Source organism: Blennius ocellaris (assembly GCF_963422515.1).
Source record: "Blennius ocellaris genome assembly, chromosome: 10".
Lineage (NCBI taxonomy): Eukaryota > Metazoa > Chordata > Actinopteri > Blenniiformes > Blenniidae > Blennius > Blennius ocellaris.
The window spans coordinates 18,417,930-18,433,147 of record NC_137659.1 but is presented as its reverse complement, the minus strand read 5'-3'; the positions used below and the strand labels follow the sequence as shown (position 1 = coordinate 18,433,147).

Sequence of the window (15,218 nt, the reverse complement as noted above, 5' to 3'; positions counted from 1 at the left end):
ATCATTTTGAAATTGTGAATTCAAATCATGTTAATACAATCAAACAGCCGATACAGTATGTCGTTGATTTAGACATGACATCAGATGTAAGTATTACGTCAATCTCCAGTTAATTTCAAAGAAAAGCACAGAAATATTATTTGTAATACCTCCCCAAAAAAACAAGCATAAAATCCTACTCTATAACCTTTAGCTGTGGTATGATACTTATTGCTACTTTGCATCCTTGAATACAATAGAAACTTAATGCAATGTTAGCAACTATTGTGTTGACAGGATTTCCTTATACAGCACGTTTACTCATTTTAATAGAAAATAATAGAAAAAAAGCACACACAATAATAAACATTGTCATAAGATAACAAGTCACAATCAAATGAAAAAACACCCAAACAACAAACATAATGAAATAGTGAGCTTATAGCGTCTTAACTCCTCTAAGTAACACTCAAGTGTCGATTTTCTTTCGTCCGGTGGGGATGAAGCTCGTGCAGGGACGAGTGGCAAAAGCTGCATCTCAACACCATTTCACAGTTTGCTATTAATTAAGCGAATCCAGTAACAATTTGTGTTTGTTGTGACATAAACAAAGTATTTAACTCATATTTCCTTTGATGAGGTTAACCTCGAAGGTCGCCATTCTCGTCGCTCGCTCTTTAGTGGGCACATGGAATCTCTCACTTCCATTTACCACCCTGACGCCAGCTGTCAGTAAGAGTCGGGGAAGTTATCAGAATGGAAATAATCTCGGCACTTGTCAGCAGCTGTTGACCCTCCTTTTATCGCCTAACCTCTGGAAGGGCTTTGATTACTGGTGAAGGGGACTGGATTGTACAGTGTGGGACGGAGAAGTCATAAATCATTACAGGTCACTACATTCAGCCATAAAAACACACAATAGAGAATATATTCAGAAGCCTACACACCTAGCACCTACAGGTGGGGGTTTGATGGAAATACACTCACTGGTCACCCCCTAAATTGAAAAAAAACAACAACAATTTAATGCAGTATAACAGCTATTCCCTGGAACCCTTATCAGCAAAAGTCAATCCAATTTTTTGGGGGTCAGTTTTTTTGTGTGCCACCTTTCAAGGAAGTCAAAACACACACAAAAACGATTGCAAGAAAACAACAAATATGTGGTAATCAAGAGAACAGCTTTGAAAAGTGATGGTGAAAATCCCGTTAAAAAGAAGAAAAAAAAAACCCCGTAAAAAAATCATCAGAACACCACTGAAAAACTACAACCTGAAAAACTGAACATCATGGCATTTTAAAGGCAGCATTTTCGCTGTTATACCGGATAACAATAGTATTTACAAGTGTTCTTCTTAAAGTGGCTGACATGTATATATTTCTCACACCTGTATTATGCATTATAATCTGAGAGAGTTGATTTCAGAGATCTCAGAAATACTGCTGGAAGTGAATCCTGCCATAAAACAGACCCGACGCAGCTTACACGCCACACAAGAGGACGGATTTAAACACTGAGAAGTGATTGGCTGCGACCGTCAGTAAGAGGATATTTATGTGAGTAAGAACTCAGCGTGATAGCATAGTCCACGACAGTTGATCCGAGAAGCAGGCAGGAGCAGGGTCCCTGAAAACCCTCCGTGGCTGTTCTCCTCAATCAGTGCTGGGTCCTCGGCAGGAATTTCACACAGTTATCTTTGTACTCAAAGACACAATGCCATGTCAACGGGACCATAACCGAGAGGCCTGCTTTCACTCGCTGCTCCCTGATAATGGGAAAAGGCTTCTGCGTTGACCTTGGCCTCACATTGGAGCGTGTTGCGCTGGCACAGCCCTCCATTGTGTGTCATCATTACTGCCTTACAGTGAATCTCAAGCATGTCACCTGTGGCAGACCTCTGTCGATGCTGCCTTGCACTTGTCGCCTGGTTAATCTCACAGACTAATGCTCTATTTTTAGACCGACCCACTCGGTATGTGAAAGCTGTTTTTTTTTGGGGGGGGGGGGGGGGAATACCAACCAAGTCCATTCTGAGATAACTAAACGTAACATGTTACTGAGGCCTTCCTGTGCCTTCAGTCAGCCCTGTGAGTAATTGAAACTGGTACATGAGATGCTTCTCTAAAATATCCCTCAAGATATTTTGCACATCTTTCTTTTGTGTTTCGACAACATACCAGCAGTTTTTTTTACATTCAGTTATTTTGTTGTTGTATTAACTTAACAAGCTATTTATAGATACATTCTTGGTACAACAACATATATATATGAAAAAGACCTATCCATTTAAAATACACATACAAGGAGTTTTTATTTCATAAATGTTGTTTAAAGTCAGCTTTCTTTTGTAATTGCATCTTGTACATGTGTTCACTTGTCTTGGTAGAAAATAATTTGCACACAAGATTATTCATTAATAGGTTTGATAACTATCAATTGTACAATAGACAGCACATAACACTACGACCTGTCTGGAATCTGGAGTTTGTGTCACTAATAAATTACTTAAAAGTAAAACTGAATGGGCTTTCACACTGTGAGGTTGAGCAAAAAGCAACATTTGCAGCAGTAAGTGAAATCAGACCAGATTTAAATAGATTTAAACGTTTTTTAATGGGTATTGGTCTTAAGTGAGGATGCTCTGGTTGAGCACTACATGTATTGTTCCAGTAACAAAAGCAGATTTAAGGGATGATGGGAGAGAAATTTCTCCCTGTGTCTATTTAAAGATTGAGTTGTGGTCCCCTGGCTGCTTGAGGATACCTATGATTAATCACTGCTCCACATGGACCTCCAAATATGGCCTCGCCTGGAGACCCCATCACTGATAAGACTACGACCCGCTGATTTCTATATTGCCCGCCACCACTCATTAACCCTCTCCCTCTATGTACCACTCCCCCCAACCAAACTCAGACACAATAACATTCCTCGGCCCTGAACCACTCCTCCATATTTGGAAGAAGGGCTTCATTTATAAAGAGAACTCATGGTGAAACCCCCAACAGGTCGCCATTCTATCTCAAGGTAAGGTGTGAGGACAATGGCTTACATACTGAGGGGTGTGCAGTGACACAAAAGCTCAACCTGGGTTGGTCTGACTGGCAAGACTGGACTCATCCATTTCTTTTCTTTTTTCTTTCCTTAGGACCCTTACACCTCAGTTGTCTTAGGAAGGATTGTAAAGGTAAGTACAGCCCAGAATATGGGCATCAATATTTTCTGTTTTGGATTTAGCTTTTCGCTGGGCTGCTATCAGTTGAACACAGACTTCTGTTAATCTGTGGTCACAACTGTTGTTGCAGACTAGGTGAAAAATGGGTGACGCTGCCATGGCAGAGTTTGGGCCAGCAGCTCCATACCTGAGGAAGTCAGACAGGGAGCGCCTGGAGGCCCAAACTCGTCCATTTGACATGAAGAAGGAGTGTTTTGTCCCTGACACTGAAGAGGAATATGTGAAGGCTTCCATCACCAGCCGAGAGGGAGACAAAGTCACCGCTCAGACTGCGAAAGGAAAGGTCAGTGAGCCGGCTTGCAGTTGCTTTTGGCTGCAGCTGGTTGCCTGACAAAGACACAAAAGATTCTCATTTATTCTTTCAGTCGCTCATATTGTGAACGATGTTTATCATTACCACCTGTCTCTATTTTCAGACTGTCACGGTGAAGGACTGTGACGTCCACCCGCAGAACCCGCCAAAGTTTGATAAAATTGAAGACATGGCGATGTTCACCTTCCTCCATGAACCAGCTGTGCTGTTTAACCTCAAAGAGCGTTACGCAGCATGGATGATCTATGTAAGCCAAAAACATTAAAAGAAAAGCTTCATGAGGCTGCAAGTGGAACACTCAGACAATAAAACTGCACTCTACACCCACAGAATGTTTGATTTCTTTGTTTTTCCTAGACCTATTCTGGGCTGTTCTGTGTGACTGTCAACCCCTACAAGTGGCTGCCAGTCTACAACCAGGAGGTGGTTGTTGCCTACAGAGGAAAGAAGAGGAGTGAAGCTCCTCCTCACATCTTCTCCATCTCGGACAATGCGTACCAGTACATGCTCACTGGTAATTCACCTTAATTTCATGCAGAATGTTCACATCAGAGTGAGGCAGAGGAAATCATTACGAAATCCAACAGAACTTAGTGATCCTCTCTGTTCTTTTTCAGACAGAGAAAATCAGTCCATTCTTATCACGTAAGTTTCTTTTTCCAATGAATTTATTTTATTAGGAACCATTTGAGATCAATATGTGAAATTTTTACACAGAACATTTTAATATCACAAAAACAATTATGCATACACTGCAAGCATAACTTGCATTTTTGTTGAATAAACAAATTTGGAAAGTTATATGGGATTTGAAAAACTGTTTGATTTATTTCTTCAGTGGAGAATCTGGAGCTGGAAAGACTGTCAACACCAAGAGAGTCATCCAGTACTTCGCTAGCATCGCAGCTGCAGGAGGGAAAAAGGATGCAGGCTCTGAGAAGAAGGTTAGATTGCTGAATTTACAAGAAATACTAGCTGTCAATTCTTTTGCCGTTTGGCATGTTTAAACTTTTGGTTCACTGTATTTCGTCAGGGTACCCTGGAGGATCAAATCATCCAGGCTAATCCTGCTTTGGAGGCTTTTGGAAATGCAAAAACGATCAGGAATGACAACTCCTCCAGATTTGTAAGCCTTGAAATGTAATACGTCTCCAAGTCTGTCAATGTTGCACCGGTGTTAAAGGAGATTAAAAAGTGTCTTGCAATACTTCTCAGGGTAAATTCATCAGAATTCACTTTGCAGCAAGTGGGAAGTTGGCCTCTGCAGATATTGAGACATGTGAGTACTGAATTCTCTATAAATTCTTCTGTCTTGTTCACATGTTCACTGCAATCCTTCTCCCACTTACATGATGCAAATGTATTTGCAGATCTGCTGGAAAAGTCCCGCGTCACTTTTCAGCTTAAAGCTGAGAGGGATTACCACATCTTCTACCAGATTCTGTCTCAGAAGAAACCCGAGCTGCTTGGTAAATCACTGGATTGATGACAACTTGTAATTCCAATGCCGCTATGGCACCAGATTGTAGAGTTAAAATTTCTATTTGTCTTTCCAGAGATGCTGCTTATCACCAACAACCCTTACGACTATGCCTTCATCTCCCAAGGAGAGACCACCGTAGCCTCCATCAATGATGCTGAAGAGCTGATGGCAACTGATGTGAGTAGAAATGCAAAGTGATGTATTTAAGGAATTGTTACAATATGTATAAAACCGTAATTAAATGTGTGCTGAGTTTGTAACCCCACAAGTATTAGTGTCATTATATAGGCAGTAGTCAAATTTAAGACTTTAGAGAACTGGAACTCAATGTTGGCTTTGACTATTATACAGAGCAACTGTATGTGTGTGTGTGTGTGTGTGTGTGTGTGTGTGTGTGTGTGTGTGTGTGTGTGGTGTGTGTGTGTGTGTGTGTGTGTGTGTGTGTGTGTGTGTGTGTGTGTGTGTGTGTGTGTGTGTGTGTGTGTGTGTGTGTGTGTCATGATCTCATTGTGTCATATTTTCAGGCTAAAATGTCTAAAAACTTCCCTTGATGAAGAATTGTTTAACACAGTTCAGTGTCGACGTAAAATGACGAACACTTCAATGACACTTCACATTCATCTAACTGTTGAATTTTTATGACTGTAAAATCTTTTTTCAATTGAGTCCACTCACATATACTTTTAACCTTTATGTCAGTTGTAACCGAGAACCACTGTGTCCCAGTGATGTATGTGAAAACGATTAGAATAGACTGGATTAGATATCCGCTGTCAAGATGTCCGTCATGGTTTAATGTGGGATCCTGGTGAAACACACAACTTTATCCCCTGGATCTCCCCCGTCACTCGACCCAGGCAGCAGGAAAAAAAAAAAAAAAACGCGCCAAGAGAAAGAGTAAACCCCCCTCTTCTCATTCAGGACGCTTTTGATGTGCTGGGCTTCACTCAAGAAGAGAAAAATGGCATCTACAAGCTGATTGGTGCCATCATGCACTATGGAAACATGAAGTTTAAGCAGAAGCAGCGAGAGGAGCAGGCAGAGGCTGATGGCACTGAGGGTAGGAGAGCCCCCCCCCCCCCACTGCTGCTTCTCTGACATTTAACAAACACAACAATACATTTTTTAGAAATTGGTTATTTCATGTCTAACAAACTGTTTGACACTTTTGCTCAGATGCTGACAAAGTTGCATATCTTATGGGCCTGAACTCTGCTGACCTCATCAAGGGTCTCTGTCACCCAAGAGTCAAAGTAGGAAACGAGTGGGTCACCAAGGGTCAAAGTGTACAACAGGTAGGAAAAAAAGATGGCAACTTATTTTCCCTCACTTTATTGAACATGTTCATCCAGTTTATTACAAGACACTTCACACAATTTTACAGTACATAGATGACGGTCTATTTATTCCATAATTTTGAGAATGTTAAAAGTAAGTCCTGCTTTCTTTCTCTTTAGGTGTACTATGCTATTGGTGCACTGTCTAAGTCAGTCTATGAGAAGATGTTTTTGTGGATGGTGGTGAGGATCAACCAGTCACTGGACACCAAGCAGCCCCGCCAATACTTCATTGGAGTGCTGGACATTGCAGGATTTGAGATCTTTGATGTGGGTGTCATTGCTTTATATTTAAATAATCTGTATTGTCAATGTGAATCAACATTTTAGGACGTTTAAGGCAATAACTAAGGAAGATGCTTGTCTTTCCAGTTTAACACCTTTGAGCAGCTCTGCATCAACTTCACCAATGAAAAACTGCAACAGTTTTTCAACCATCACATGTTTGTGCTGGAGCAAGAAGAATACAAGAAGGAGGGAATTGAATGGACTTTCATTGACTTTGGGATGGATCTGCAGGCCTGCATTGACCTGATTGAAAAGGTGAGTCAACAGTGTGTAAACAATGTTAAAAAATTAGAAACATCTCTTTTCAACCCAACTGTATTTTCCTCTCCAGCCCATGGGCATCATGTCCATCCTTGAAGAGGAGTGCATGTTCCCCAAAGCATCAGACACCACCTTTAAAGCAAAGCTCTACGACAACCACCTGGGAAAATCCAACAACTTCCAGAAGCCTAGAGTTATCAAAGGAAGGCCAGAGGCTCACTTTGCCCTGGTTCACTATGCTGGAACTGTTGACTATAATATCTTCAACTGGCTTGTGAAGAACAAGGATCCACTGAATGAGACTGTTGTTGGACTTTACCAGAAGTCTAACATGAAGCTGTTGTCTTTCTTGTTTGCTGGATATGCTGGATCTGAGTCAGGTCTGTTCACATTCAGGAGTAAAACATAATAATACTGATAAATTACGCTGTTTTTGATAGAGGCCATGTGTGCTAACAATGAGTTCTCCCAATCTAAAGCAAATTTCAGTTGTTGTACTTTCGTAAAGTGGTCTGCTGATACAACATAATAATATCTATTTTGATCAAGATTCCGGTGGCAAAGCCAAAGGTGGGAGCAAGAAGAAAGGTTCATCCTTCCAAACTGTATCAGCTTTGCACCGGGTGAGATATTTTGTTTTTTGAACACATACATAAAATATGTACGTACATTTCTGTAAAATCAACTCAAGAGATAAAGCAAACAATGATTTAAAATGATTTCATCCTTGTAAATCACTACAAGAAATGTCTTCATTGTCATGCATGAAGTTCAATACATTAAAAAAAAAATCCTGTTAGTATTGAACACAAACAATTAATGGAACTTCTTTGTGGAAACTTACAGGAGAACCTGAACAAGCTGATGACCAACCTGAGGTCGACTCACCCGCACTTTGTGCGCTGCCTCATCCCCAATGAGACCAAGACTCCTGGGGCCATGGAGAATCCTCTGGTCATGCACCAGCTGCGCTGCAACGGTGTGCTGGAAGGCATCAGGATCTGCAGAAAGGGATTCCCCAACAGGATCCTCTACGGAGATTTCAAGCAGAGGTACCATCTTGTTGAGGTCACATAATGTATAATGAAAGAAAAAATTTAAATGTCATGCTCCTACATGTTCATGTAAAATTATTTTATAGATATCGCATCCTGAATCCTGCTGCCATCCCTGATGGCCAGTTTATTGACAGCAAGAAGGGAGCTGAGAAACTTCTTGGGTCTTTGGATATTGACCACAATCAATACAAATTTGGTCACACAAAGGTAATCAATATCGATAAAGAAATTAGCAATATGATAAAGATGTTCAATCTGGCTTCAAAACTGCAACATCTTAAGGCCCTTCTGTTTAACACCTGCTGTTAAATGTATGTTCCTGAAAGGTGTTTTTCAAGGCTGGTCTTCTTGGACAATTGGAGGAGATGAGGGATGACCGTTTGTCACTCATCATCACTGGAATCCAGGCCAGGTCAAGAGGTCTGCTCGCAAGACTGGAGTTCCAGAAGATTGTGGAGAGGAGGTCAGGATTAACAAATTATAAAACCAGCAAAAAAAAAAGCTATCCCAATGACTGTGGAAGTAATCACTGGTTCACTATCCACAGGGATGCCCTTCTTGTGATCCAGTGGAACATCCGTGCCTTCATGGGGGTCAAAAATTGGCCCTGGATGAAGCTGTACTTCAAGATCAAACCTCTGCTGAGATCTGCTGAGGCAGAAAAGGAGATGGCTAATATGAAGGAAGAATTCCTGAAGTTGAAAGAGGCCTATGCAAAGTCTGAAGCTCGTAGAAAGGAGCTTGAGGAGAAAATGGTTTCTCTTGTCCAAGAGAAGAATGACTTGCAGCTTCAAGTTCAAGCTGTAAGTCTCAATGAGAACAAAAAGATAATTTTAATGCCGAAACACAACAATGCACAAGTTGATCAAACTGTTGATGTTGCTGCATTTTAGGAACAAGACAATCTTTCAGATGCTGAAGAAAGATGCGAGGGGCTGATCAAGAACAAAATTCAGATGGAAGCAAAAGCCAAGGAATTATCTGAGAGACTGGAGGATGAGGAGGAGATGAATGCTGAATTGACTGCCAAGAAAAGGAAGTTGGAAGATGAGTGCTCTGAGTTAAAGAAGGACATTGATGACTTGGAGCTGACTCTGGCGAAAGTGGAGAAAGAGAAACATGCCACTGAGAACAAGGTAGGACAATTGCTAGACTGCAAACAAGAGGCAGTTTCCAATGTCTTGCAAGAAATACTTTTAATTACCAATGATTAAATTTACAGGTGAAGAACCTGGTTGAGGAAATGGCTGCTCTGGATGAAATCATCGCCAAGCTGACCAAAGAAAAGAAAGCTTTGCAGGAAGCTCATCAGCAAACACTGGATGACCTGCAGAGTGAAGAAGACAAAGTCAACACTCTGACCAAGGCCAAGGCGAAGCTGGAACAGCAAGTCGATGACGTATGGACTTAAATATGTGTCATATACTGTATATCTTATTTAATTTCTCTGAAAGCCATTCACTGACCTTCCTATGTTGTTTTATATTTATCTAATAACCTTCAACTTCATGCAATGACATTCAGCTTGAGGGTTCTCTGGAACAAGAGAAGAAAGTTAGGATGGACTTGGAGAGAGCAAAGAGGAAGCTAGAAGGAGACTTAAAGCTGACCCACGAGAGTCTCATGGACCTGGAGAATGACAAACAACAACTTGAAGAGCACATGAAAAAGTAAGTACATCATTTTACAACTGTTATATTGAGGATAGCACACCTTTAACCAATAGAGGTAAAGTAAGCAGAGGTGTCCCGGTATTCTAACTTGTAATATGTCACCACAGGAAAGACTTTGAATTAGGTCAGCTCAACAGCAGAATTGAGGATGAGCAGGCCATCTCCATTCAGCTTCAAAAGAAACTGAAAGAACTTCAGGTAATACATTTAACATATCTAGTAATTCAAAATCACACAATAGGCAGTAAAATACCAAATTGTAAATTTGTCTTCAAAGGCCCGCATTGAGGAGTTGGAGGAAGAGCTTGAGGCAGAGCGAGCTGCTCGAGCTAAGGTGGAGAAGCAGAGGGCAGACCTGGCCAGAGAGCTGGAGGAGATCAGTGAGAGGCTGGAGGAGGCTGGAGGAGCAACATCTGCTCAGATTGAGATGAACAAGAAGAGGGAGGCTGAGTTTCAGAGACTCCGCAGAGACCTTGAAGAGGCCACTCTGCAGCATGAATCCACGGCCGCCACCCTCAGGAAGAAACAAGCCGACAGTGTTGCTGACCTGGGAGAGCAGATTGATAACCTGCAGAGAGTCAAGCAGAAACTGGAGAAGGAGAAGAGTGAGCTCCGACTGGAACTGGATGATGTGGTCTCCAATATGGAGCATATTGTGAAGACAAAAGTGAGCTCAAACTTCTCTGAACTTCCATTATCCTGCCAATGTTGATATAGAGATGCCAGTATCACGCTAAGGATGTGATGACTGATCTGTTTTCAGACCAATCTGGAAAAAACATGCAGAACTCTTGAAGATCAAATGAATGAATACAAAACCAAGTTTGAGGAGGCTCAACGGTCCCTTAATGACTTCAACATGCAAAAAGCAAAGCTTCAAACTGAGAATGGTAAAGTAACAAGAGGCATTTCATGTCTTTTCTACATTTTGGCATTAAATGGATGTTGGATCATTCTGTATTTTCCTCAACCCTAGGTGAGCTCTCAAGGCAGCTGGAAGAGAAAGACTCATTGGTGTCCCAGCTGACTAGAGGAAAAATGTCTTACACTCAACAGATGGAAGACCTGAAGAGACAGCTGGAAGAGGAGACCAAGGTCAACCCCCCCCCCCTCGCAACATAAAAAAAAAGCTAATTTCTGTGAGAAGGTCGCTCATTTGCCATGTTTTATTTTCACAGGCCAAGAATGCACTTGCCCATGCAATGCAGTCTGCTCGTCACGACTGTGACCTCCTCAGGGAGCAGTATGAGGAGGAGCAGGAGGCCAAAGCTGAGCTGCAGCGTGGCATGTCCAAGGCCAACTCGGAGGTAGCTCAGTGGAGAACAAAGTACGAGACTGATGCCATCCAGAGGACCGAGGAACTGGAGGAGGCCAAGTGAGTCCACTGCAGGAATATTTACAAAAAATATATCAGATAAATATTTGAAGACCAGAATTTCACACGGATGTTCTCAGAATCATAGTAAAGCTGCATTCTTTACAGTTTGGACCTTAGCAGCAACATTTCTCAGAATCAATGATATATCATGTAATTCCTAAGAATTTTGACTTCGTCTGGCAGATCAGCTTTTTGTTTGTGTTATGTTCCGACTAACATGTAAGACGAACAAAAAGCTTGTCTGTTTGATGATTCAGCAGCCAGCCATAGTGGATCGCATTAGTACAACAATAACTTCAACAACTGCAAGAATAATTAAACAATGTTAATGATTATTCTTCAAGGAAAAAGCTGGCTCAGCGTCTGCAGGATGCTGAGGAGGCTGTTGAAGCAGTGAATGCTAAATGCTCCTCTTTGGAGAAGACCAAGCACAGACTGCAGAATGAGATTGAAGATCTCATGGTGGATGTAGAGAGGTCGAATGCTGCTGCTGCTGCTCTGGACAAGAAGCAAAGGAACTTTGATAAGGTGGGGTACTATGAAACATTTGTAATGAGCAAAGGCTTGAGCTAAAGTTGTATCCTCTAAAATATGATTAATTATATAATAATTTCCAACAGAGAGGCCTTGTTTTTATGCATCTTGAAGCTACGCAGTAAAGCTTTTCAAGTGGCAGGGTTACACGGATGTCTGACAGGAATCTAATAAATGATTATCTTAAGAATGTTTAGACTAATTAAATTCAATCAATTTCAAGTACTTTATGAGAGGCTAATACCTCCTCAGGGAATATTTATAATAATTCACGGTATATTGAGAGAGTTTGCTTTTCTTGTTCAGCATAAACATCATATGTTTTCATTAGTTATCGCATCCTTGACCGGGTGAACTTTCCAAACCTGTGCTACTTTCTCCATCCACTGGTATGTGTACAATTACTATTTTCACTGTCATGCCATTGCAGGTCCTGTCTGAGTGGAAGCAAAAGTATGAAGAATCTCAGTGTGAGCTGGAGAGCTCCCAAAAGGAAGCCAGGGCTCTGAGCACCGAGCTCTTCAAACTGAAGAACTCCTACGAGGAGGCTCTGGATCATCTGGAGACCATGAAGCGAGAGAACAAGAACTTGCAGGGTAAAATCTACTGCGAGTCATGCATAATGGCTTACCATCATTAAAAATCAGTTTTAATCTTTCGCTTGTTATTTAACAGAGGAAATTTCTGACCTAACTGAGCAACTTGGCGAGAGTGGAAAAAGTATCCATGAACTGGAGAAGTTGCGAAAACAACTGGAACAGGAGAAGAGTGAAATCCAGTCAGCCCTCGAGGAAGCCGAGGTACTGAACCTCGTCTGAGAAGGACGCTTTGAACATTCAAACACTTGCTGTTACTTTAAATATGTGTAACCTATCTGTCAGGCCTCCCTGGAGCACGAAGAAGGGAAAATTCTCAGAGCTCAGCTTGAGTTCAATCAGATCAAAGCTGAAATTGAGCGCAAACTGGCTGAGAAAGATGAAGAGATGGAGCAGAGCAAGAGGAACCTGCAGAGGACAATAGACAACCTGCAGACCTCCCTTGAAGCTGAATGTCGCAGCAGGAATGAGGCTATGCGCCTGAAAAAGAAAATGGAGGGAGATCTCAACGAGATGGAGATCCAGCTGAGTCAGGCCAACAGGCAGGCGGCCGAAGCCCAGAAACAACTAAAGTCTGTTCATGCACATCTGAAGGTAAACTAAACAAAACAAAACAAAGAAAGGCACATTTTTATTTCATGTAAACTTTTAGAGAATCAACATTAACGTGGTTGATGTACCCTTAAGGATTGCCAAATTCAGCTGGATGAGTCCGTTCGTGCAAATGATGATCTCAAAGAGAACATGGCCATTGTTGAGAGACGCAACAACCTGCTTCAGGCTGAACTAGAGGAACTGAGGGCTGCTCTGGAACAAACGGAGAGAAGTCGCAAACTTGCTGAGCAGGAGCTGCTGGATGTCAGTGAGAGGGTGCAGCTGCTGCACTCGCAGGTGAGACCAATTTATTTGTCACAACCTCCAAAAAGGGCTGACTGGCTTTAAGATCTCAAAACTCATACAGTAACTTTTCTCAAATGTTCTTCCTCAAAACCATGTAGAACACTGGGTTGATTAACCAGAAAAAGAAACTTGAGAACGACGCCTCTCAGCTTCAAACTGAAGTAGAGGAAGCTGTGCAGGAGTGTAGAAATGCAGAGGAGAAGGCCAAGAAGGCCATCACTGATGCTGCGATGATGGCAGAGGAGCTGAAGAAAGAGCAGGACACCAGTTCCCACCTGGAGCGCATGAAGAAGAACATGGAGCAAACCATCAAGGACCTGCAGCACCGTCTGGATGAAGCCGAACAGATCGCCATGAAGGGAGGCAAGAAGCAGGTGCAGAAGCTGGAGGCCAGGGTGAGTATAACCACTGTACTAAAATGACAAAACGGTGCTGAAGTCAGTTTAAAAATGATAAGAAATGTAGCCCTGACATAATATTGGACGTTGTTTTCTGCTGCTTTCAGGTGCGGGAGCTTGAGGGTGAGGTCGAGTCGGAGCAAAAGAAGAGCAGCGAAGCAGTGAAGGGAATGCGTAAATATGAGAGACGCATTAAGGAACTGACATATCAGGTGACTTTATATTTTTCTCCATCCCTTTAATGTCAAGATTTATTATCAATACATCTTCCAATTATAGAAGTTCTCTCATTACTCTACCACAAATTCAATTGTCAGTACTTTATTCCCTCGAAGTTGAAGACATCATTATTTTTTTTTTTACCTTGTTTTTTACCCTGTCTCATTTCTATTCTCTTGATTCAGACTGAAGAAGACCGCAAGAATGTTCTGCGCTTGCAGGATTTGGTTGACAAACTGCAGATGAAAGTCAAAGCCTACAAGAGGTCTGCGGAGGAAGCTGTAAGTATGAGCTGCAAAAGCAGTATCTCGTTGAGGGTCTTCAAAGTTTCACATGTTTATAATTTCAATGCTCTTTCGCTGGAAAATACAGTATGATGTGATTGCGAGTAACACTGTGATCTTTACTTCTTGTGAATCTTACAGGAAGAGCAGGCCAATACTAATCTGAGCAAGTTCCGTAAGCTGCAGCACGAGCTGGACGAGGCCGAGGAGCGAGCCGACATCGCCGAGTCTCAGGTCAACAAGATGCGCGCCAAGAGCCGCGACGTGGGGTCAAAGGTAGAAAGCTCCTCCGTATAATATTTAAACTATGGTGCACATTCTTTTTAACTCATTATTCTCATTTCAGTGTAATTTATTTGAATCACTTTCATTTCTACTGTAAAGAAATATATGAGAGAATAACTTTTTAGAGACCAAAGAAAAAATCAGACCAGACTTTATGACAGATTGTTTTAATTTGGAGTTTTAATACATTTGTGAGTTGTGTTATTACAGTTTGGCAGGTTAGTTATAATGCAAGCCAAACATATTACATATATTATAACAAAATGTTTCATTTGTTTTGAAAATTCAATGCATTTATTAAAGATATTAAAGACGGCAAACACATGGCTTATGGAAATGAGGGTGACGATGTTGATAAACTTTATGCTCAGGAGTCAAATCAGTTAGATGGTCAACTACATCACAATAAATATTATTCCATATAACTCCAGACAATGTGTTAATCTTACAGTACTAGTATTACTTAGTATTCGTACTACTCAGGTTGTGTTATGTGCATGTTATATATTCTGTCACTTAGCTTATTATTACCTTTCAGGCAGTGAGACCATTACTTGCTCAAGTTTCTCGTTAAGCTGTTTCACAAAAGACCCATTGAAGTTCATGAAATGTCAAAGATGGCTAATCTGTGATAAATGTTCTCAAACATCTTAAAACTTTGTAATTTAACGTTCAATTTAAAATAGTTTATGCCAAAACCAATTTGTCGTAGTGAGTGAATAATGTCTGTGAGAAAACTTTAATCACAGACAATTCAGGATAATATTTACCTGCAGTGAACTGTTTAGTGTGACATGTGGTGAGTGTTGTTGGTCCTCTGTCACTACTCGCACTCTAATTGTCTACTCTCTTGTCATCCTTCATCACAGAAAGGGCTAGACGAGGAGTGAAACTCTCAGAAGGCCACCTGAGACCTTCGGGATCTCCTGTGCTGTAGTTCCTTTTGTCTCCATAGTAACTCTGTAGAATAAAGCAAAGTGCATTCAAAATTAATGT

General features: G+C 41.4%; 1 protein-coding gene and 1 long non-coding RNA gene across 12 annotated transcripts in view; one reads left to right on the top strand and one right to left on the bottom strand.

Moving 5' to 3' along the window:
* The first annotated feature begins 3,066 nt into the window (after nucleotides 1–3,066).
* On the top strand, nucleotides 3,067–15,211 carry LOC308135647 (myosin-7-like). The gene is made up of 38 exons (XM_080503727.1): nucleotides 3,067–3,167; nucleotides 3,286–3,498; nucleotides 3,632–3,775; nucleotides 3,886–4,042; nucleotides 4,146–4,173; nucleotides 4,367–4,472; nucleotides 4,562–4,654; nucleotides 4,744–4,807; nucleotides 4,899–4,997; nucleotides 5,085–5,188; nucleotides 5,933–6,071; nucleotides 6,188–6,306; nucleotides 6,469–6,618; nucleotides 6,721–6,891; nucleotides 6,968–7,277; nucleotides 7,447–7,520; nucleotides 7,744–7,949; nucleotides 8,039–8,162; nucleotides 8,282–8,418; nucleotides 8,503–8,758; nucleotides 8,849–9,091; nucleotides 9,178–9,354; nucleotides 9,480–9,625; nucleotides 9,736–9,826; nucleotides 9,906–10,295; nucleotides 10,392–10,518; nucleotides 10,605–10,723; nucleotides 10,807–11,003; nucleotides 11,351–11,534; nucleotides 11,971–12,136; nucleotides 12,216–12,340; nucleotides 12,422–12,730; nucleotides 12,824–13,027; nucleotides 13,135–13,431; nucleotides 13,542–13,646; nucleotides 13,839–13,934; nucleotides 14,079–14,213; nucleotides 15,092–15,211. Exons 2-38 carry the CDS (start codon nucleotides 3,298–3,300, stop codon nucleotides 15,110–15,112), a joined length of 5,814 nt encoding a protein of 1,937 aa, XP_080359853.1. The 5' UTR covers nucleotides 3,067–3,167; nucleotides 3,286–3,297; the 3' UTR covers nucleotides 15,113–15,211.
* LOC308135648 overlaps nucleotides 14,356–15,218 on the bottom strand; it is a 34,104-nt gene continuing 33,241 nt past the window's right edge. For 5 of the 11 annotated variants that reach the window (XR_013936795.1, XR_013936796.1, XR_013936797.1 and 2 more), the window contains one exon: nucleotides 14,356–15,182. This is a non-coding gene — a long non-coding RNA (uncharacterized lncRNA). The remainder of the gene's footprint in view (nucleotides 15,183–15,218) is intronic. The other 6 variants (XR_013936800.1, XR_013936801.1, XR_013936802.1 and 3 more) reach the window with 2 other exon arrangements.

Excerpts from the sequence above, each read along its gene's own strand:
- LOC308135647 (XM_080503727.1), top strand. The coding sequence starts at position 3,298 with ATGGGTGACGCTGCCATGGCAGAGTTTGGGCCAGCAGCTCCATACCTG. Across the intron at positions 11,004-11,350 it reads GAGGAACTGGAGGAGGCCAA|GAAAAAGCTGGCTCAGCGTC; the intron begins GTGAGTCCACTG and ends TTATTCTTCAAG. Across the intron at positions 14,214-15,091 it reads GCCGCGACGTGGGGTCAAAG|AAAGGGCTAGACGAGGAGTG; the intron begins GTAGAAAGCTCC and ends CCTTCATCACAG.